General features: G+C 41.1%; 1 protein-coding gene across 2 annotated transcripts in view; it reads left to right on the plus strand.

The window, feature by feature from the left end:
- HSD11B1L (hydroxysteroid 11-beta dehydrogenase 1 like) overlaps nucleotides 1–20,449 on the plus strand; it is a 49,759-nt gene extending 29,310 nt beyond the window's left edge. For both annotated transcript variants that reach the window (XM_069739333.1, XM_069739342.1), the window contains exons 6-7: nucleotides 2,873–3,038; nucleotides 20,211–20,449. In XM_069739333.1, coding sequence (XP_069595434.1) covers nucleotides 2,873–3,038; nucleotides 20,211–20,415 — 371 coding nt within the window. In that variant the 3' untranslated portion in view covers nucleotides 20,416–20,449. The remainder of the gene's footprint in view (nucleotides 1–2,872; nucleotides 3,039–20,210) is intronic.
- The last annotated feature ends 4,106 nt before the right edge of the window (nucleotides 20,450–24,555 follow it).

Here is a 24,555-nt window from a genome sequence, read left to right on the forward strand (position 1 = left end):
AATCTGCATTCAAACAAAATTTGACAGGTGCATAAGTATGGGCACCCTTATCATGTTCTTGTTTTAAATACTCCTACCTACTTTTTACTGACTTACTAAAGCACTTTTTTGGTTTTCTAACCTCATTGAGCTTTGAACTTCATAGCCAGGTGTATGCAATCATGAGAAAAGCTACTTAAAGTGGCCACTTGCAAGTTGTTCTCCTGTTTGAATCTTCTCTGAAGAGTGGCATCATGGGCTCCTCAAAACAACTGTCTAATGATCTGAAAACAAAGATTATTCAACATAGTTGTTCAGGGGAAGGATACAAAAAGCCGTCTCAGAGATTTAACCTGTCAATTTCCACTGTGAGGAACATAGTAAGGAAATGGAAGAACACAGGTACAGCTCTTGTTAAGGCCAGAAGTGGCAGGCCAAGAAAAACATCAGAAAGGCAGAGAGGAAGAATGGCGAGATCAGTCAAGGACAATCCTCAGACCACCTCCAGAGAGCTGCAGCATCAACTTGCTGCAGATGGTGTCACTGTGCATCGGTCAACTATACAACGCACTTTGCACAAGGAGAAGCTGTATGGGAGAGTGATGCGAAAGAAGCCGTTTCTGCAAGCACGCCACAAACAGTCGGCTGAGGTATGCAAAAGCACATTTGGAGAAGCCAATTTCTTTTTGGAAGAAGGTCCTGTGGACTGATGAAACCAAGATTGAGTTGTTTGATCACACAAAAAGGCGTTATGCATGGTGGCCAAAAAACACAGCATTCCAAGAAAAACACTTGCTACCCACAGTAAAATTTGGTGGAGGTTCCATCATGCTTTGGGGCTGTGTGGCCAATGCCGGCACCAGGAATCTTGTTAAAGTTGAGAGACGCATTAATTCCTCTCAGTATCATCAGATTCTTGACAATAATGTTCATGAATCAGTGACAAAGTTGAAGTTACGCAGGGGATGGATCTTTCAACAAGACAATGATCCAAAACACCGCTCCAAATCTACTCAGGCATTCATGCAATTACACTGTTCTGGAATGGCCATCCCAGTCCCCAGACCTGAATATCATTGACCATCTGTGGGATCATTTGAAGAGGGCTGTCCATGCTCGGCGACCATCAAACTTAACTGAACTGGAATTGTTTTGTAAAGAGGAATGGTCAAAAATACCTTCATCCAGGATCCAGGAACTCATTAAAAGCTACAGGAAGCGACTAGAGGCTGTTATTTTTGCACAAGGAGTAGCCAATAAATATTAATGTCAGTTTTCTGGTGGGGTGCTCATACTTATGCACCTGTCAAATTTTGTTTGAATGCAGATTGCACATTTTCTGTTAGTACAATAAACCTCATTTCAAGGCAGAAACATTACTGTGTCCAACAGTTATTAGATATATGAAACTGAAATAGCTGTTGCAAAAAAAACAATTTTTATAAAACATTAAGATTAATAGGGGTGCCCAAACTTTTTCATATAACAGTATATATATTTTTTTTGTAAAGGGTGGGGGAGCCAAATTAGGAGTCCTGCTATGAGACCCCATGAAATCTATGTACGCCCTTGTATTTAAGAACTTATTTATAATGACATTTTGCCTGTGGCTGAACATCTGACTCACAGCCCAATGTTGTACAAATGCTTTTTGATGGTTTAGATGAACACTTTGATGCCTTAAGCTTGGTAAGTGATGGCCAATTACATTAGCACACAATGGATTATTTGTAAAACCATTTCTCCATAATGTTCCAGGAGCCGTTTTTGAACACGACAACACCAGGCCGCACGTTGCTCCTGCTACTGTAAGCAGCCTGCGTGGCCTAAATGTGTTATTATAGCCTGCAGAGTCTCCAAGGCCATTGTAGTAGTAATAACACCCGCAGTACCATAAAATAGTGTGTAAGGAATGGTCATGCAGCATGAAAAGCTTCAGCAGTCCTCACCTACAATTGTATTCTCCCACTCCTGCTGGCAGAAGGCGATGAGCGATGCGGGAAGGTACAGTTGCCGCAGCAACTCCGAGAGAAGAGTGTTGTGCATGGGTTCAAATCTAATTAATTGGATCCGTGCTCTCCAGGTGTGGTGGGGTTTCCTTGGCAACTCTACTGTCCAGCATACAGCTTGGACGAGAGATTAAAATGTAGGTGCCATTCAATGCCAACAGGATCAATACTGCAGCTATAGCCTCAAACTATTATGTAGCAAAAAGTCTGCAGGTAGAAAACCATATGACTTATGAAGTATCATAATCTGATATGTTTTATCATCAATACACCCAGGTTTACACATGAGCTGTAAAAAAAAATTGTATTCTGACTATTTGTAATGTTGATTTATTTGTCATCTTGCATCAAGCTGTACATAGTCTTTAGATGGAGGCTGTCCACTACTTTTGTATTGACAACCTATTTTTAGGGCAGCCCCACCAGCCAGCTGTGAGCAATTTGTAAGCACAGAATTCTGCTCCCGGGTACTGCAGATCAGCTCCTATTGCCTTCAGTGTGACCATGGAAAGAAATGTGCTGGACCTCTCTGTACGCTTTACATCCGGCTTCTGACAGATGAAGGTGGTTCTATTTGTTTGACCCCCTGAAATCTGACAACGGGGAACTAACCCTCATTTAGGTCATAAATATCAAATCAGTGACAAAACCTTTATTTCAAAAGAAACCACTTCTACATGTAATTTGTTTAAAATAATTTACATATCTTTTTATATTTGTGACGTAGTGCTTAATGTATTTAGTAGTAATAGTCATCTATGAACGTACACTAGGAAACGTGCTCCGTAGTTTATTAAAAAGAAATCTAACTTGTAGACTAATTTTTATAGTTTATGCACCTTCAAACCCCCTTCACCATTTTTTACACCTGTGTCTCTATCTAGGTAAAATTGCAACCCCATTCACCACCTCATATGGTGCATCAAAATTTGCCTTGGATGGTTTCTTTAGCTCACTGCGACATGAACTTGCCATGAAAAGGACTCCTGTGTCCATCACATTGTGTATCTTGGGATTAATCGATACTGAGTCAGCCATGGAGAAAGTGAAGTAAGATGTGTTTTATATAGTTTAATTTTGCATGCCATTTACTTAAAGCGTTATCCTCAAGTTATGTCTAAAGCAGCAAACAGCTCAACAGTCTCTTTACTTCCTTGTTTTTGGGGCGAGTTGAGTTAATGATACAGTGACACATTAATGGTCTGTCAGTGCACTTGTTCTGAAGTCTAGACTGTTCTCACTATATTTGCATATAGTGATCACAGTGTTTTTGAACAAGTAAATCTCCTAACCCAAAAGGAGAACTGTTCTGTAAACTAATGATGCTGGGGTCTGGTAATTTTGCAGTCCTGATAACAGCAGCTTATGAGGTGAGAGGGAGGAGACGAGAGGTGAGCAGTTACCTATTATGTACAAATTAATGGGCTGGAGAGAGGTGGCTGGGAACTCAAGAGTCACCTTCTCAGCCTGAAATGTAGCTACTGCACTTACTTTTTCAGGACCTGGACATTAGTGACTGCTCTCAAAGTGATCAGGATTGTTGTGGGACATTATGGATTACCTTCTTTGCGGACAAGTGAGGAATTTTGTGGTTTATTTTATTTTTGTTGCAGGAAACGTTGGCTTCGGTGGATTAGGTTTTTGGTAAGTATGGTTTAATTAAGATTATTAAAGGAGTCTGTGTCATTATTTCAAATAAAGGACTTTATACTGGGTTTCTGTGTTTTTATACAATATCACTATGGGTTACTATTGGATAGGTGTCTTATAGACGCCTCTCCATTACTAACCTGTGGGCTTGATATCACCTGACAATACAAAGGTGACATCAATCCCACAAATATGAACCCCATTTTCCACCGCTACAGGGCAAAGTGGGAAGAGCAAGGCTAAGTACCAGATATCTTTTCATTTTTTTTCTTTAAAATTAACAGTTGCTGTCTGGTTACAGCCTATGTACGTTCGTTCTGTTAACCCTCCTACATAGGCTGGTGACAATGTGTGTTTATGTTTGTGTGTTTGTATTTACTTATCGGCTTAGTAATGAGGGTGTCTAGCTGACACCTTTCCATTACTAAGCCTAGAGATAGGTGCCATAATCCCATTACCCTGATGCTACTTCATCAGCATGAAAAAGGTAGTGTTGAATCAATAAATTATATCACAAAACTTTTTAAAAAAATATCCTTATTTAGCTCAAAAATGCATTCATTGCTGTACAAAAACGCGTACAAAAAAGCGTTTTTCCTGCCAAGAGATGCCGAAACGTTTCCAAAAATTTTTGCAAGCAAATATTCAACATGCGCACATAGCCTTAGCCTTTTTTTCTGTTTGTCATTGTGGGCAGGATTGCGGATTACCGGATGTTGATTCATCAATTGACTTTTTAAAAGGTTGTAACATTTTTGTGCAAAGGTACTCTATTCCCCATATATGCCTGAAATTTTTTTTTTTTAATTTTGCAACATTTTAGGAGAATGTGACTTTTTGCTTTGAAAAGTTACAAAATGGTTAAAGACATAACCAAAAGCATTTTTCTATTTTTTTGCGAAATAATGAACCATTTTGAAGAACGTGGTACAAAAAGACATCAACAAATACCTCATTAAAAAAGGACGTCATAAAAAGAGCAAATTACAAATCTGAGCCCATGTCTTCTCGGCAAGCTTTACTGTGATAATTGCTATCGTGTTTTCATGAAAATAAGACAGGGTCTTATAATATTTTTTGCTCCAAATGATGCACTACAGCTTATTTCTAGGGGATGTCTTATGTTTTTCCATGAACAGCAATTTACATATATTCTTGAACAAAAACATCAACATTTACCTCAGTAAATGGTGGATGTCTATTCACCAAGAAAAGCAGAATCAGAAAAAAGGGTCCAGGCAGTTACCATACCGGCAGGGCCGCCATCCGGGCATCACTGCCCTTACTGCTGTACGGAGGTGAGTATGGCTTTTTTTTTTTTTTTATTGCAGCAGCAGCAATGGCAGAGCTTTCTATGGTACATCAATGGGGCAATAATGAACGGTGCAGAGCACTATATGGCACAGCTATGGGGCAATAATGAACGGTGCAGAGCACTATATGGCACAGCTATGGGGCAATAATGAACGGTGCAGAGCACTATATGGCAGAGCTATGGGACAAAAATGAACGGTGCAGAGCACTATATGGCACAGCTATGGGACAAAAATGAACGGTGCAGAGCACTATATGGCACAGCTATGGGGCAATAATGAATGGTGCAGAGCACTATATGGCACAGCTATGGGGCAATAATGAACGGTGCAGAGCACTATATGGCACAGCTATGGGGCAATAATGAACGGTGCAGAGCACTATATATACTTGAGTATATACGGTACCTGTACACTGACACTATATACAGAGCTCCTATATGTAATGCCACTGGTGATCCCTGTATTTTCTGTACACTGACATTATATAAAGAGCTCCTGTGTATAATGGTGCTTATGGCTTATTTGGTCACTATGTGGTTGTAATATGTGGTACGGCCATGGTGTGGCCATATGGTAATATGTGGTCTGGTCATGGTGTGGAGGTATTTGTCCCTTGTATGTGGTATTATAGGTCACTACGTGGTGGTAATATGTGGTTCAGTCATGGTGCGGTGGTATTTCTCCCTTGTATGTGGTATTATTTGGTCACTATGTGGTGGTAATATGTGGTCTGGTCATGATGTGATGCTATTTGTCCCTTGTATGTGGTGTTATTGTTCGTTTTAAAAACTGTATGTGACATATTCCCTTAAAGGAGCATAAACATACCTAAAAAGAGTATTGGATGTTTTAACAAATAATAGGTTAGATTAGAGTAGGGCCCGGCCAAAATAGTCTATCTAGTCGTAGTAGTGGCGGCTTAAAATAAAATCTTTTAGCGAAAACAAAAGCTGCTGGCTTTGTATGTGATATGGTGTTAGATGGGAACTGATAATGTGTGGTGAGGGCGTGATTCAGATATGGAGTTTTTCTATGAGTGGGCGCTGGGACTGTGGAAGGCTGGAGACAGAGCTGGGGTGAAGCCTGGGCAGAGTATCAAGGGGCCCTGAAAATTTTGCCGGTATGGGGCCCAGAAATTCCTGGTGGCAGCCCTGCATGCCGGTATTCATTCAAAAAAGTTGAACAGATTTACAATATTCTCAAATGAGGTATAGCCATGAATAAATAATAAAGTACTCCTTTTGTTGTTTTTAACCTTTTGTGATATTTGACACAAGTAATAAAGATATACTTTTATAATTTATTCATGGCTATATATCATTTGTGAATAGATCTTTTTCAATGTAGAATACAGCAGGACCTTTCATCAAGGAAAGCAGACACTCCTAAAAGAAAATGTATGTAGTCCTTTTTTGCATTTTAAAATTTACAAAAAGGAAAATGGGGTGATGCAAAAGCTTGTGCACCCTTGTGTACGCAGATAACTTTGACTAAGGTTTCAGACCTGAATTAGCCTGTTAGGGTTATGGCTTGTTCACTATCATCGTTGGGAAAGGCCAGGTGATGCAAAGTTTTATAAAAACCCAGCCTCCTCTTAGCTTGAGCCAAAAAACTGCAGCCATGGGTTCTTTTAAGCATCTGCCTAGCACTCTGAAAATGAAAATCGTAGAGGCCCACAAAGCAGGAGAAGGCTATAAGAAGATATCAAAGCATTTTCAAGTTGCTTTTTCCTCAGTTCAAAATTCAGAAATGGCAGTTAACGGGAAGAGTGGAGGTCAAGATAAGGTCTGGAATACCAAGTAAAATTTCAGTGGGGGCTGCTCGTAGGATTTCTAGAGAGGCAAATCAGAACCCCCTTTTGACTATAAAAGGCCTTCAGAAAGATTTAGCAGAGTCTGTAGTTGTGGTATACTCTACTGTTCCGAGACACCTGCACAAATATGGCCTTCATGGAAGAGTCATCAGAAGAAAACCTCTCCTGCATCCTCACCATAAAATTCAGCATCAGAAGTATGCAAAAGAACATCTAAACAAGCCTGATGCATTTTGAAATCAAGTCCTGTGGACCGACGAGGTTAAAATAGGACTCTTCAGCCACAATGATTAAAGCTATGTGTTGAGAAAAAAAGGGCACAGAATTTCAGGTAAAGAACATCTTGCCAATCTAATCTTTTTTTAATCTTTTTATTTTTATATAGCGCTAACATATTCCGCAGCGCTTTACACATATTATCATCATCCATAAAGCATGGGGGTGGATCAATCATGCTTTGTGGTTGTGTTGCAGCCAATGACATCGTGAACATTTCACAGGTAGAGGGAAAAATGGATTCAATAAAATTTCAACAAATTCTTGATGCAAATTTAGCACCATCTGTAGAAAAACTGAAGCTGATAAGAAGATGGCTTCTACAAATGGATAATGATCCTAAGCACAAGTCAAAATCCACAATAGACTACCTCAAAAGGCTCAAGCTGAAGGTTTTACAATGGCACTCACAGTCCCCTGATCTGAACATCATTGAAAATCTGTCGTTAAATGTCAAAATAGCGGTGTATGCAAGATGACCCAGGAATCTCACAGAACTGGAAGACTTTTCTAAGGAAGAATGGATGAAAATCCCTCAAATAAGAGCTGGAAAACTATTGGCTGGCAACAAAAAGCATTTACAAGCTATGATACTTTCAAAGGGGGGTGTTACTAAGTACTAACCATGCAGGGTGCCCAAACTTTGGCATTGGCCCATTTTCCTTTATGTAATTTTTAAAATGTAAAAGATTATTTTTATTTTTTTTTGCTTAAAATGCAAAGGAAATGTGTCATATTTAACCTTAGCTCTTTTATAGATCATTTCATTTTCAACTTGCTTAACTGTTTACAATAACAGTAATTTTGACCAGGGGTGCCCACATTTTTTCATGTCACTGTAAATATATCAATGAATCAGTAGCTGGCACCACATATCAAATAATTCATCAAATGACAAGACAATTTCCAAAAGGAATTTAACATTTATTTGTCATATACATGTTGAGTAAAATTCCTATTGGAAATTGTAGGTCTTATCATTTGATGAATACTCTACTCAGGGTTGCTATGGTAATTTATATGTTCATAGCTTTCCCTATTTTTTTTAGTAGTTATGTGGTGCCATCTACTGTCTAATTGATATATTTGTATTTTAATTTGCATTTTTCAATAAATTATTTCAAGAAATATTTTATGTAAAGTTTGTTAATACATTTTGTGTTGATCTTATTACTGGTTCAACTGCACATTTTCTTATCTGATCTGCTTTTCTCATCATGCAGAAACCATATATACCAGTCCTATAGTGGTGGGTACATACCGTATTTACAATGGTTTAATTACCTAATTAAATTTACAGTTATAATTTTCTGTGTATTTGGACTGATCGCTAATATTGGTTTACCCCAAAAATAAAGCAGGCACCCCCAAAAGAATCACACTCACCAGACCACAAACAATTAGATTTGGCAAGGGAATGAGTTCTCACACAGAAATCTGTCACTGTCAGGTCCCTCTGACAGCGATTGTTTCCCCCTGATGACCAGAAGGAGTATCTCTAGTGATGGGGAGCAGAGTGATACTGGTACCCAGTCTGTGCCAACACCGCTAGGGGGCAGTAGAAAGAGGTTGGACAAGTTAAGTCAGCAACAGCCAGGAATGCAGTGACAGAGGGGTAGGCAGGAGCAAGGTCTGCAGCTAGCCACGGGTCAAGAAAGCGGGTCGGTAGCACGGTAACAAGAGGACGAGATGAAAGCACAGCCAGAAACACACTAAAAGTCAGAGCCAGACAGATCCATCCAAAACAGGAACGGAAGACGGATTAGCAGGTCAGAAGTCAAGCAGAGAAGATTAACCCCCGCCTGACCAGTTCAGAAAGCCGAAAGCAAACCCCGACCTGGATCATAACATTGGGCTTATTTTTGGACCCGTCGCCAGTTTTGTGACATAGCTGCTGAAAATATCACCTTATTCAATGTCTGCTATGCATTCCCTAAATCCTTATATAACCCCCTGACTCTCCTTGTATGCTCCCGAAAAACCTTTTTAATTTTTTCCGCGTTGTATGGTAATCTTCTCATTCCGGTCCGATGGGCGTGGTTTCTGGCCTCTGCCCTCTCTCCCCCCGGCTTCCTCGCCGTCCTCCTGACATGAATAACGATCAACATCGCCATGCGACATATCGCGCCTGCTCAGAAATATTGCGTTTCGCACCTGTGCAGTATGCTTTGCCCAACTGCGGGCAAAGCCAAAAAACAGAAGTGTCATGCGCTGACACACGTCAAAGATTACCATACAACGCGGAAAAAATGAAAAAGGTTTTTCGGGAGTTGGGGTTATATAAGGATTTAGGGAATGCATAGCAGATGCAGAATAAGGTGATATTTTTAGCTGCTATGTCACAAAACTGGTGACAGGTTCCCTTTAAGCATACTTCGAAAAGCCTGAAAAATCAGGTTAGGGCTTATTTTTTTGGTGGGGGGAATATAGTATATACTACGTGGCCTGTGCTATATACTATGTGGCTGCTATATACATACATATTGTAGAATACCCGATGCGTTAATACAGGCCACGCAGTATATAACACAGCCCAAATAGTATGTAACACAGCCCACGCAGTATATAGCAGCAACTTCATATATAACACAGGCGACGTAGTATATAACACAGGCCATCCAGTATATAACAGTGGCCACGTAATCTATAGCACAGGCTACGCGGTACATAACACAGCCCACATAGTATCTAACACTGGCCACGTAGTATATAGCAGTCACACGGTATATAACGCAGCCCACACGGTATATAACACTGCCCACATAGTATATATCACTGGCCACATAGTATATAACGCAGCCCATGTGGTATAGAACACTGCCCACGTAGTATATAACACTGGCCACGTAGTATATAGCAGCCACGCTGTATATAACGCAGCCCACGTGCTATATAACACTGCCCACATAGTATACAGCAGTGTGGGCACATATCCATGTTAAAAAAAGATAATTAAAATAAAAAATAGTTATATACTCACCCGCCGGGATCCAGCGAAGCTGTCCCTATGCTCGCGGCTGCCGCCAGCTTCCGTTCCCAGGATGCATTGCGAAATTACCCAGATGACTTCGCGGTCTCGCAAAACTGCTAAGTCTTCTGGGTAATTTTGCAAAGCATCTCTGGGAACGGAAGCTGGTGGCGGCCGCGAGCGCATCGTCGGACTATGGAAGGTGAGCATAGCAGGGTTTTTTTTGTTTTTTTTAAATTATTTTTATCATTAGATCTTTTTACTATTGATGCTGGCAGCATCAATAGTAAAAACTTGGTCACACAGGGTTAATAGCAGCGGTTACGGAGTGCGGTACCCGCGGCCCGTTACCGCTGGCATTAACCCTGTGTGAGTGGAGGGGAGTATGCGGGTGCCGGGCACTGATTGCAGGGGATTAGGGAGGGACTAATCGGACTGTGCCCGTCGCTGATTGGTCGCGGCAGCCATGACAGGCAGCTGGCGAGACCAATTAGCGACGCGGGATTTCCGTGACGGAAGTTGCCGACAGACAGAAAGACAGACAGACGGAAGTACCCCTTAGACAATTATATATATAGATTGGCTCTGGACTCTTTCTACAGTCCCCAATATATTTTATATTTTTTTTATCAAAAGTTTACCTTTTTTATTTTGAAAATTCAATGATGGCAATAAAGAAGTGTTGTAGTATAAAATGTTACATTTTATTTTAAATCTTATAAAAACATTTAAAAATAGTAGGGTGCTGAAAAAGAAAAGGGAGTGGCACAAACCAATAGTGCGCATGTGATCTTGGTAAGGCAAGGTTTGTGGTTTGTGTGTGTATGTATATCTATATATACAGTGGGGCAAAAAAGTATTTAGTCAGTCAGCAATAGTGCAAGTTCCACCACTTAAAAAGATGAGAGGCGTCTGTAATTTACATCATAGGTAGACCTCAACTATGGGAGACAAACTGAGAAAAAAAAATCCAGAAAATCACATTGTCTGTTTTTTTAACATTTTATTTGCATATTATGGTGGAAAATAAGTATTTGGTCAGAAACAAAATTTCATCTCAATACTTTGTAATATATCCTTTGTTGGCAATGACAGAGGTCAAACGTTTTCTGTAAGTCTTCACAAGGTTGCCACACACTGTTGTTGGTATGTTGGCCCATTCCTCCATGCAGATCTCCTCTAGAGCAGTGATGTTTTTGGCTTTTCGCTTGGCAACACGGACTTTCAACTCCCTCCAAAGGATTTCTATAGGGTTGAGATCTGGAGACTGGCTAGGCCACTCCAGGACCTTGAAATGCTTCTTACGAAGCCACTCCTTCGTTGCCCTGGCAGTGTGCATTGGATCATTGTCATGTTGAAAGACCCAGCCACGTTTCATCTTCAATGCCCTTGCTGATGGAAGGAGGTTTGCACTCAAAATCTCACGATACATGGCCCCATTCATTCTTTCATGTACCCGGATCAGTCGTCCTGGCCCCTTTGCAGAGAAACAGCCCCAAAGCATGATGTTTCCACCACCATGCTTTACAGTAGGTATGGTGTTTGATGGATGCAACTCAGTATTCTTTTTCCTCCAAACACGACAAGTTGTGTTTCTACCAAACAGTTCCAGTTTGGTTTCATCAGACCATAGGACATTCTCCCAAAACTCCTCTGGATCATCCAAATGCTCTCTAGCAAACTTCAGACGGGCCCGGACATGTACTGGCTTAAGCAGTGGGACACGTCTGGCACTGCAGGATCTGAGTCCATGGTGGCGTAGTGTGTTACTTATGGTAGGCCTTGTTACATTGGTCCCAGCTCTCTGCAGTTCATTCACTAGGTCCCCCCGTGTGGTTCTGGGATTTTTGCTCACCGTTCTTGTGATCATTCTGACCCCACGGGGTGGGATTTTGCGTGGAGCCCCAGATCGAGGGAGATTATCAGTGGTCTTGTATGTCTTCCATTTTCTAATTATTGCTCCCACTGTTGATTTCTTCACTCCAAGCTGGTTGGCTATTGCAGATTCAGTCTTCCCAGCCTGATGCAGGGCTACAATTTTGTTTCTGGTGTCCTTTGACAGCTCTTTCGTCTTCACCATAGTGGAGTTTGGAGTCAGACTGTTTGAGGGTGTGCACAGGTGTCTTTTTATACTGATAACAAGTTTAAACAGGTGCCATTACTACAGGTAATGAGTGGAGGAAAGAGGAGACTCTTAAAGAAGAAGTTACAGGTCTGTGAGAGCCAGAAATCTTGATTGTTTATTTCTGACCAAATACTTATTTTCCACCATAATATGCAAATAAAATGTTAAAAAAACAGACAATGTGATTTTCTGGATTTTTTTTTCTCAGTTTGTCTCCCATAGTTGAGGTCTACCTATGATGTAAATTACAGACGCCTCTCATCTTTTTAAGTGGTGGAACTTGCACTATTGCTGACTGACTAAATACTTTTTTGCCCCACTGTATAATTGTCTAGGGGTCACTTCCGTCTGTCTGTCTATCTGTCCTTCTGTCACGGTTATTCGTTCGCTGATTGGTCTCGGCAGCTGCCTGTCATGGCTGCCGCGACCAATCAGCGATGGGCACAGTCCGATTAGTCCCTCCCCTACTCCCCTGCTCTCACTGCCCGGCGCCCGCTCCATAATCCCCTCCACTCACCGCTCACACAGGGTTAATGGCAGCGGTAACGGCCCACGGTGTAACGCACTCCGTTACCGCTGCTATTAACCCTATGTGTCCCCAACTATTTACTATTGATGCTGCCTATGCAGCATCAATAGTAAAAATAGATCATGTTAAAAATAATTTAAAAAAACAAAAAACTATTATACTATACTATACTCACCCTCCGCCGCCTTTCCCGCTCCTCGCCACGCTCCCGGGACCACTCCATTGCAAGCGGCAGCTTCCGGTCCCAGGGCTGGTGTGCGACAAGGACCTGCCGTGACGTCACGATCATGTGACCGCGACGTCATCATAGGTCCTGCTCACACCAGCCCTGGGACCGGAAGCTGCCGCTTGCAATGCAGCGGTCCCGGGAGCGTGGCGAGGAGCGGCAAAGGCAGCGGACGGTGAGTATAGCAGGACTTCCAACGGGCCTTCGGAAGGTGAGTATATGTTTATTTTTTTTAAGTCTCTATACTACGTGGCTCTGTGCTGAGCAATATACTACGTGACTGGGCAATATACTACGTGGCTCTGCTATATACTATGTGGCTAGGCAATATACTACGTGACTGGGCAATATACCGTACTACGTGGCTCTGCTATATACTACGTGGCTGGGCAATATACTACGTCACTAGGCAATATACTACTTGGCTGGGCAATATTCTATGTGACTGGGCAACATACTACGTAACTGGGCAATATACTACGTGACTGGGCAATATACTACGTAGCTGGGCAATATACTATGTGGCTGGGCAATATACTATGTGGCTGGGCAATATACTACGTGACTGGGCAATATACTACGTGACTGGGCAATATACTACGTGGCTGGGCAATATACTACGTGACTGGGCAATATACTACGTGACTGGGCAATATACTACGTCACTAGGCAATATACTACTTGGCTGGGCAATATTCTATGTGACTGGGCATCATACTACGTAACTGGGCAATATACTATGTGACTGGGCAATATACTACGTAGCTGGGCAATATACTATGTGGCTGGGCAATATACTACGTGACTGGGCAATATACTACGTCGCTGGGCAATATACTATGTGACTGGGCAATATACTACGTGACTGGGCAATATACTACGTGACTGGGCAATATACTACGTGGCTGGGCAATATACTACGTGACTGGGCAATATACTACGTCACTAGGCAATATACTACTTGGCTGGGCAATATTCTATGTGACTGGGCAACATACTACGTAACTGGACAATATACTACGTGACTGGGCAATATACTACGTAGCTGGGCAATATACTATGTGGCTGGGCAATATACTACGTGACTGGGCAATATACTACGTCGCTGGGCAATATACTACGTGACTGGGCAATATACTACGTGACTGGGCAATATACTACGTGGCTGGGCAATATACTACATGGACATGCATATTCTAGAATAACCGATGCGTTAGAATCGGGCCACCATCTAGTGTGTATATATATATATATATATATATATATATATATATATATATATATATATATATATATATATATATATATATATATACAGTTAAGGAGATAATTATTTGATCCCTTGCTGATTTTGTACGTTTGCCCACTGACAAAGACATGAAAAGTCTATAATTTTAAGGGTAGGCTAATTTTAACATTGAGAGATAGAATGTCAAAAATAAGATCCAGAAAATCACATTGTATAAATTATATAAATTTAGTTGCGTTTTGTAGTGAGAAATAAGTATTTGATCCCTCTGGCAAACAAGACTTAATACTTGGTGGCAAAACCCTTGTTGGCAAGCACAGACGTTTTTTTGTAGTTGATGATGAGGTTTGCGCACATGTCAGGAGGAATTTTGGTCCACTCCTTTTTGCAGATCTTTGTCAATGGGCAAACTTACAAAATCAACAAGGGATCAAAAAATTATTTCCTTCACTATATATACAGTGTATTATATTTCAATATTTAATACCAGAAAGACAAGTTTTCATTCAATATAGATGTTAATCTTCCAAAGTTTGCAAACAAGCAGTTTTTAGTAGGTATATAACAACCCATAATAGGAGATGCCTAGTCTACTTTGGAATAGCCTGGAATTTCAGCCTAACATGGGAGGGAGGGAGTAAATAAATGGTAACTGGAGCTTGGTGCTATTGAAGCCTATGACTGCTGGCACAATTAACTTCCTATACCGAAACACAATGAATATACAAGATGGATATACAATGCCTACAAGTAGTATTCAACCCCCTGCAGATTTAGCAGGTTTAATAAGATGCAAATAAGTTAGAGCCTTCAAACTTCAAACAAGAGCAGGATTTATTAACAGATGCATAAATCTTACAAACCAAAAAGTTTTGTTGCTCAGTTAAATTTTTATAAATTTTAAACATAAAAGTGTGGGTCAATTATTATTCAACCCCTAGGTTTAATATTTTGTGGAATAACCTTTGTTTGCAATTACAGCTAATAATCGTCTTTTATAAGACCTGATCAGGCCGGCACAGGTCTCTGGAGTTATCTTGGCCCACTCCTCCATGCAGATCTTCTCCAAGTTATCTAGGTTCTTTGGGTGTCTCATGTGGACTTTAATCTTGAGCTCCTTCCACAAGTTTTCAATTGGGTTAAGGTCAGGAGACTGACTAGGCCACTGCAACACCTTGATTTTTTGCCTCTTGAACCAGGCCTTGGTTTTCTTGGCTGTGTGCTTTGGGTCGTTGTCTTGTTGGAAGATGAAATGACGACCCATCTTAAGATCCTTGATGGAGGAGCAGAGGTTCTTGGCCAAAATCTCCAGGTAGGCCGTGCTATCCATCTTCCCATGGATGCGGACCAGATGGCCAGGCCCCTTGGCTGAGAAACAGCCCCACAGCATGATGCTGCCACCACCATGCTTGACTGTATCGATGGTATTCTTGGGGTCATATGCAGTGCCATCCAGTCTCCAAACGTCACGTGTGTGGTTGGCACCAAAGATCTCGATCTTGGTCTCATCAGACCAGAGAACCTTGAACCAGTCAGTCTCAGAGTCCTCCAAGTGATCATGAGCAAACTGTAGACGAGCCTTGACATGACGCTTTTAAAGTAAAGGTACCTTACGGGCTCGCCTGGAAAGGAGACCATTGCGGTGGAGTACGTTACTTATGGTATTGACTGAAACCAATGTCCCCACTGCCATGAGATCTTCCCGGAGCTCCTTCCTTGTTGTCCTTGGGTTAGCCTTGACTCTTCGGACAAGCCTGGCCTCGGCACGGGAGGAAACTTTCAAAGGCTGTCCAGGCCGTGGAAGGCTAACAGTAGTTCCACAAGCCTTCCACTTCCGGATGATGCTCCCAACTGTGGAGACAGGTAGGCCCAACTCCTTGGAAAGGGTTTTGTACCCCTTGCCAGCCTTGTGACCCTCCACGATCTTGTCTTTGATGGCCTTGAATTATCCTTTGTCTTTCTCATGTTGACCATGTATGAGTGCTGTTCACAAGTTTGGGGAGGGTCTTAAATAGTCAGAAAAGGCTGGAAAAAGAGATAATTAATCCAAACATGTGAAGCTCATTGTTCTTTGTGACCGAACTACTTCTTAATACTTTAGGGGAACCAAACAGAATTCTGGTGGGTTGAGGGGTTGAATAATAAATGACCCTCTGAAAAGACTTTTCACAATTTAAAAAAAAAATAAACAAAGAAATAACATTCTTTTTTGCTGCAGTGCATTTCACACTTCCAGGCTGATCTACAGTCCAAATGTCACAATGCCAAGTTAATTCCAAATGTGTAAACCTGCTAAATCTGCAGGGGGTTGAATACTACTTGTAGGCACTGTACACTTGTCAAATGATTAATTTGCCACAACAAGCATTGTAAGTAAAATTAAAGCTTTTACCTGACAGTAACAATCACTATAGGGAAAATGCAGGTGGTAGCATCCCTCTGCCCCAACGCGCGTTTCTACATTCCCCAATATATGCAGACATAACCAGCAATGATTTTGATCTGCTGTAGAAGGGAACATACAATACTAATAAAACATTAGCTATAACAATCCTGATACTCAAATAGCAATATATTTTCTAAATTGTACAGTTTAAGCACAGATCCAACGATAATATGAGCATTAGTATCTAATTTGAAACGTCATGTACTACTACATGAGATGTAGCTACTCTACACAATGCTTTTCCATTTTCCATCTAAGGTTGCAATCACACATCCATGTGAAATGTCCTTGGTGCAATGCAATTTTGTTTTTAGCAGACTGCGCACAAACTCATTCAGTATATCCTATCCTGAACCTCAAAATCGAATCAGAATATGACCTGCTCCGAGCTTCGCTGCTCTCATTTTTTGATCCGTGTGGTGTGTGAATGCAGCCTATGCATGCACAGTATTTTTCCTTCAGATTCCTTTTTTACCTAACAGTATTTAAACAATAAACATGACCCTCTTGACTTGACATCGTACTTTTTTTCATTTAGCTTCTTCTATTTAATTAGCTGCTTAGCTATGTGCATTAGCAGACAAGTGTACAGGTATAACTAATAACAAGTGGGTACTAGGAAAGTCATTTTAGTAGAATTGATAATCTCCCTTGTCTCTAAGCCTTTCCCAAACAATAATTTTTTTTCTGTTTTTGCATCATTTTTCCCACCCTTATTCCAAGACCCATAACCTTTTTTTTCCACATGCTGTATGAGAGCTGGAACAAGTTGTAATTTTGATTAATACTAGTAATTTTACCATTCAATATAATACAAACCAGGGAAAAATATCCAAGTGAAATTGCGCAAGAAAACACAAATCTGCAATTGTATTTTGGATTTTGTTTTTACAAATGTTCAGTGTGTGGTAAGATGACCTGTCAACATGATTCTTTAGGTCAGAAGGAACATGGTGATACCAAACTTGTATACGGTATTTTCTTTTTTATTATTCAAATTGTGAAAAAAAAATGACTAAAAAAAAATTAACCTGTGTCGCAAATTCTGACAAACACTGCTTCTGATCGGTGGTAAAATCATTACTGTTGGTCAGAGAGCCGCGGTTCCATGCTGTTAAATTATTTCAATAATTTTTTTTAAAAGTGTGGAGACCCCTCTATTCTTGATAATCAGCCTTTCTAATGCTGTCAGCTGAGGTTTGCGGCCCCTAGCTGTCAGTTTTCCCTGACTGATTATCAAAAATACACGGAACCCACATTGTTTTGTTTTTTTTTAATTATTATTTATTTAGAGTGCAGGTGTTGGCTGATGAGTACTCCCATCGGCTGCCGCCTGCTCTCACTGTTATTAGCGGCAGCAGGTGTCGGCTGATGGAAGCAGTAGACTCATCAGCCGATGCCAGCGACCAGAGGTAAACTTTATACTACTGATCACAGCGTAGGAACCCGGCTCTCTGACCTTACTGCCAATCAGAAGCAGTGTTTGCAGTGCTGTCATGCACATGACACAATGGCAAACACTGGATGTTCGGGACCCCCATTCGAGAGAATGGGGTTTGGGTCTGAACATCAAGGGGTCCGCTCATCTCTACTCATAACGTTTTCATTTCTCTGTTGATGAAGCTTTTTGAGGGTCTGTTGTTTGAAGACTGACTTGAAATTTTTATGGATACTATATTGAGGTAGATACGTGTTAATCGCTTTCTTTTCAGAGTTCATAAATCAGACTTTTATGGATGCATTTATATTTCTTATTAAATGTCTTTATTTTTAATGAGGAAAATAGGCAGTGATTTCAAGGGGCTTTTTTTTAGATTTTTTGGTAATATTTTTTAAAGCTTTTTTTTTTCTTTCTTTTGTAATTTCCTTGGAATGCTAGCCACAGGCTGGTTTTCATAGGAGCACGGTCATGGCAGGCATTGAGGTCTGCAGTAGACACCCAGCTGCCCTTAGCTACCCATCAGCACCACTTGTTTGTGTCACGGAGTGAAGGGGGGATGATGTGGTATGGCAGGCCTTTGGAACTGCTGAGTCAGAGATTGACAGCGGAATTTAAGGAGTTAACAAAAGCAGTCAGACCTTAGCTCCATCCGCTGCTGTTAGAGCTAGATGATGGCTGAATAACACAATCATCATCTGCCGATAATAATGCAAGATCGTCTTCTGAGCTTGCTTCAGGACAAATTACCTAATAGTAAAATTATTATTATTTTGGGACTGGGTTGAAGCACCACTCTAGTGTTTTTGTGTTTTTTAATTATTTTTTATTTTTGCGTTGGAGTGGTGCTACTAATCTAAGTTCCCTTGCCCCTAGAGATGTACTTACCAGACGCCGTCTTCATCTGTTATCGGCGAGATTCCGGTCGATCTCCAGCAGGTTGTGACCTCCCGAATAACTCCAGTGTTTGCATTGCAATCCAGAAGTCACTACTCAATGTGAGTCTGTGAGAGACAGAACAAGGTTCTCATAGACTTACACTGAGAGCTTGTGACCGTTACCTCTGACTTCTGGTTGGTCAGAAGTTCCAGTCACAAGATGGCTGCCGTGACTGGAGTGGTGTTAGTAATAGCTGAAGATGGTGGCTGCAGAGTATAAGACTATCATCAGAGAACTTAGTTTAGTAACACCACTCCAGCGCTGAAAAAAAAAACCACCGGAGTGGTGCTTTAAGCCGTTAACATTTTAAGCTCATTTAGATGAGTCGATGTTTGGAATAATGCTTGTTCCTGATTATTGTCCCATACAAAAAAATGAGCAAAGAATAATAGGGGATGTCTCAAGCAATGAATGACTCCTCTTGTCTGATAAAAATGTATCTTTTAATCGAATCCACTAAAACATGTAACCAGTGTCGGTAACACCAGATATTCCACAAATGTGTAAAAAACCAACGCGTTTCAGCATCTAGCCTTAATCACACCATGATTAAGGCTAGATGCTGAAACGTGTTGGAATATCTGGTATTACCTACACTGATTACATGTTTTAGTGTATTCAATTAAAAGTTAAGTTTTTATCTGACAAGTGGAGTCATTCATTGCTTGAGACATCCCCTATTATTCTTTGCTATTCTGACTATGCTCTGGACTGGGACGGCGCCGTGCGGAGGAGTTCCACTAACAAAGGTGCACAGCATACTGGTGACCTGACTTTCCGTTTTCCCTCTTTCCCTCATTTTACGGATAAAAAAAAAATAATACATATAGTGCTAGATCTACATAAATAGTGCCATACAGCGTTCACAAATACAGTGCTATACTATGAAAAATAGTACATATTATATCTAAAATTGCCATAGTGCCCTTATACGGTAATACCATACAGCATAAAAATTTAGTGCCATAAAGTCCCCAAATAAATAGCATGCCACCATTTTGCCATAGAGTACACACATGGCCTTTTTTCATGCCATATACCAGTTTCTTATTATTTTTGTTGATCACATTTATGTCCGGTCTTCGTAGGTGTCAGCTTCATGTGGCTTGTGTAACATAGCCATCCTAATAGTAGGATAACAAACGGCTCTCCTGGACCAACCTTGTAAAAAATGCTATATTATGCCTGTCCTTCATGAGCAGAGTGTCTCTGGACACTTTACTTATTCCTGTTTTGTTTTTCTCCAGAGATAAGGTTGCCTTGCCTGCCTATCCTGCCCATGACGCAGCTCTGGCTGTGGTGTCCGCTGGAACAAGTCGAGTCGAGGAGATGTACTATCCCTGGTACGTCAGACCACTCTGCTTCATCAGAGATTGGTTTCCACAAAGTAGAGCCTGGTTAATGCAGAAGACATATCAGTACACCCCAGAAGAGACATTGGTACCTTCCTGATAGCAGCACTTTAATAAAGAATCTTTGGATCTGGTCTAATTTGTGAATTTTTTCTGCAATGCATATACACATATATTGCATGGTGTGTACAGCTTTGATAGATTAGCTTGCTTGGAATAATTGGAGTCCTGCGGAAATAATGATCGTGGTTTCACAACAGTGCCTATAATGAGTTGTACAGAGAGTTTCCAGCACTTGTACTAAAATGACCCAACACTCTCATTCCTGCTCCAATTCAGGAACTGATGTTGCCATGACAACTGCTGCTTTCCGCCTACAGCATAATACAACTTCTGTACAAAGTCACATCAGACACAGATGTCTTAACGTCATGACGAAGAAGCCATGCTTTTTTTCCTGTAAAAAAAAAAAGCAAATGTATCATTATGTAGGTACAGTCACCAGGAGCCACACAGGGCATGCACTTTCCCTTTGACGATGACATATACTTACTATTGTGCAATAATGCCTCCATTTGCAGTAAAGAAAAAAAGGCAACAAACGATTGAATTTTGTACATTGTCATTAAATGCATAATGTTCTGCTTGCTGTTTCAATGGTTTAACCTTCCACTGTGCAGGATGTGTTATATCATGACTTTAAATGCCTTTCCCATCTAGAAATAAGGTGCTCGAGCTGAAAAAGGTGTTCGGAAAAGTAAATGATTACACAATCCTCTAAATGGGTTAAAGTAAAAGAAGTAATACTCACCTGACTGATCACCTGCCGATCCCGTTCCAGCACTGCCCAGTCCTATTAAATCACAGGATCCTCGCTTTCAAATGATGTTAGGATCATTACTCTAGTTGCAATATCCAAGATGCAGCACTGCTTTTTTTCTCTCAAAAATTCCTTGTATGTTGCCCTCATATGGACCCTATAGTGAGGACAATGGAAAGGGAGGGTATTGCCCTCAACAGTGAACTTGGGCACTATTTGCTGTTAAAATTAACCAGACATCAAAATTATTCCAGAGCAGTGCACATAATTCAGACCCTAGACCAGCCCCATAACTTAGACCTTAGCGTGACCATGCCTCAGACCCTGTAGAACAGTCCTCATTTCATACCCTAAAATGTATTCTCTTTTAATTACTTACGTCTCCTTTTTCTAGAATCGGTCAGCCATAATTAGCCAACATCATTGTTACGTTGGACCAAATCATAGTATATTGTAAAGAAGTAAGATTAAGGCCCTCAATATGTACAGTATTTAAGCCCCAGCTAAGAAATCTATACTGGGAAACCAGAGGCATTATTATTGGGGTTCCCTTTATATGATGCAATCATTATCACCTTGGATTGGCACTCCAGTCCCTATCTGTTTCCATTACTGGATGAAAGTAAACCCGGTTGTAGAACATGTGTGACATACTGTGTCCACAGCCGTGAACTTGTCTTTTTCCTTCAGGGAGCAGAATTTCCTTTTTTTTGTGGGCAGTGGCCTGAAAGCTCTGATTCAGATACCATACTGCATGGTCGACAGTATGTCTGCTGGGAAAATATCAGGCAATATATGAACATATACTGTAAAATCTGCACACTGCCTCTAGGTCTGACCAGTGCAGATAACACAAAGAATGAGGTCTAATGAAACTTTGTAAGAATCACACACATGGTTTTTACAGTTCTGGAAATCTCACGGTTTTCAGTATCATCTCTATCCTGACGACACGCAGATCTAGAACTCTGGACCAGATATCACCACCCTACTAACCACAATCCCTCAATGTCTGTCCGCTATTTCATCCTTCTCCGCTAGATTTCTAAAACTTAACACGGACAAAACAGAATTCATCGTCTTTCCCCCATCTCATGCGACCCCCCCAGCAAACCTATCTATTACAGTTCCACTCTCCCCAGTCCCACAAGCTCGTTGTCTGGGGGTAATCCTTGACACTGATCTCTCCTTCAAACCACATATCCAAGCCCTTTCCACTTCCTGCCGCCTTCAACTCAAAAATATTTCACAGATCTGTACATTCCTAAACCAAGAATCTGTAAAAACCCTAGTCCATGCCCTCATCATCTCCCGCCTCGACTACTGTAACCTCCTGCTCTGTAGCCTCCCCTCTAACACTCTCGCACCCTTCCAATCTATTCTAAACTCTGCTGCCCGACTAATCCACCAGTCCCCCCGCTATTCCCCGGCCTCTCCCCTCTGTCAATCCCTTCACTGGCTCCCCATTACCATGAGACTCCAGTACAAAACCCTAACCATGACATACAAAGCCATCCACAACCTGTCTCCTCCATACATCTGTGACCTCGTCTCCCGGTACTTTCCTGCACGCAACCTCCGATCCTCACAAGATCTCCTTCTCTACTCCCCTCTTATCTCCTCTTCCCACAATCGTATACAAGATTTCTCTCGCGCATCACCCCTACTCTGGAACTCTCTACCACAACATACCAGACTCTCGCCTACCATCGAAACCTTCAAAAAGAACCTGAAGACCCACCTCTTCCGACAAGCCTACAATCTGCAGTAACCACCGATCAACCAAACCGCTGCACGACCAGCTCTACCCTCGCCTACTGTATCCTCACCCATCCCTTGTAGATTGTGAGCCCTCGTGGGCAGGGTCCTCTCTCCTCCTGTACCAGTTGTAACCTGTATTGTTTAAGATTATTGTACTTGTTTTTATTATGTATACCCCTCCTCACATGTAAAGTGCCATGGAATAAATGGCGCTATAATAATCATATGTCTTAGTTCAATTACTACTTCCTAATTCTTTCTCCCGACACTATGCAATCAATGGAAAAGCCTCTTGAGTTGCCACCAATAGTGTATTGCACTTCTAACCTACTTGTAGATTTTTGGCTGTTTATAGTCTCCCAAGTCAGTGGTTCCATTATGTTGTAAGATAAACCTGACATGAGAGCTACAAGTTCCTTTTGCAAAAAAAAAACTTGGTACTGTTAATGGGTTTTCAAGTTTGGAAGGCTTATGTCCATGGTTATTTTTTAGATTTTTTAAAATTCAAGGAATGCACCATTATGTACTTCTTTCGTCCACCACCTCAAAGAGTGTCTTTTCAGATACTGAAAAATAAAAACATCTAGCCAATCTGTTGTCTGAAGCCACATATAGACATGACTTTTCTTATTACAATTTAGGGAAATATCATGAGGTTGTAGGTACAATCTGTTACTTTCTAAAACTTTTTTCTCTGTTAAACTTGAATTATCAATTAGTGTGTTTTTCAGTGCAGGTCAGTAATATTGCAAATGTAAATGGTATCACAGAAAAACTGTCAAAGCATTTACCAACACCAGATCACAATACTAATACACTACAGCAGGGGCAGAGAACCTCTGGCCCATGGGCCTTTTACAGCCTGCAATGTCCTTTTCTCCTGCCCCGAGCAGAATCATGGGAACCACGGTGCTTGGGTCGCTGGCCCTTTAATTGCCCCTACACAGTGAGAACGCATACGCAGCTTTCACTGCTGAACTCTGCTGCCCATGCAATGACATATTACGTATTACAAGTCATTGCATCTTGTGCTCCAGTCCCACCAATAAAAACAGCAGCCCCAGCATTTCCTGCTGTGATGTTAGTGCCCTGGCATCTCCTGCTATGATGTCCATGTGTATCCTATTGTGTCCCAGCATCTCCTGCGGTGATGTATAGGCCTCAGTATTCCCTGTTGTGATGTATAGGCCCCAGCTTTTCTTGCTGTGATGTATATGCCCTAGAGTCTCCTGCTGTAATGTAAATGCCCCCGCTTTCTCTGCTGTGATGTATATACCCCAACATCTCCTGTTGTGATGTATGTGCCCTATCATCTCCTGATGTGATGTATGTGCTCTAGCATATCTTGCTATGATGTACACCATGTTCCAAATTCAATACAAATTGGATTTAAATGTCATTAGCACAAAAAAATAAAGGGAACACTAAAATCCCACATCCTAGGTATCACTGAATTAAATATTCAGTTGTAAACCTTTATTCATTACATAGTGGAATGTGCTGAGTACAATAAAACCTAAAAATTATAAACGTAAATCACAACTAATATCCCATGGAGGTCTGGAGTTGGAATGATGCTCAAAATCAAAGTGGAAAATGAAGTTCCAGGCTGATCCAACTTCAGTGGAAATGCCTCAAAACAAGGAAATGATGCTCAGT

This window comes from Ranitomeya imitator, chromosome 1 (genome assembly GCF_032444005.1).
Source record: "Ranitomeya imitator isolate aRanImi1 chromosome 1, aRanImi1.pri, whole genome shotgun sequence".
In the NCBI taxonomy this organism is placed as follows: Eukaryota; Metazoa; Chordata; class Amphibia; order Anura; family Dendrobatidae; genus Ranitomeya; species Ranitomeya imitator.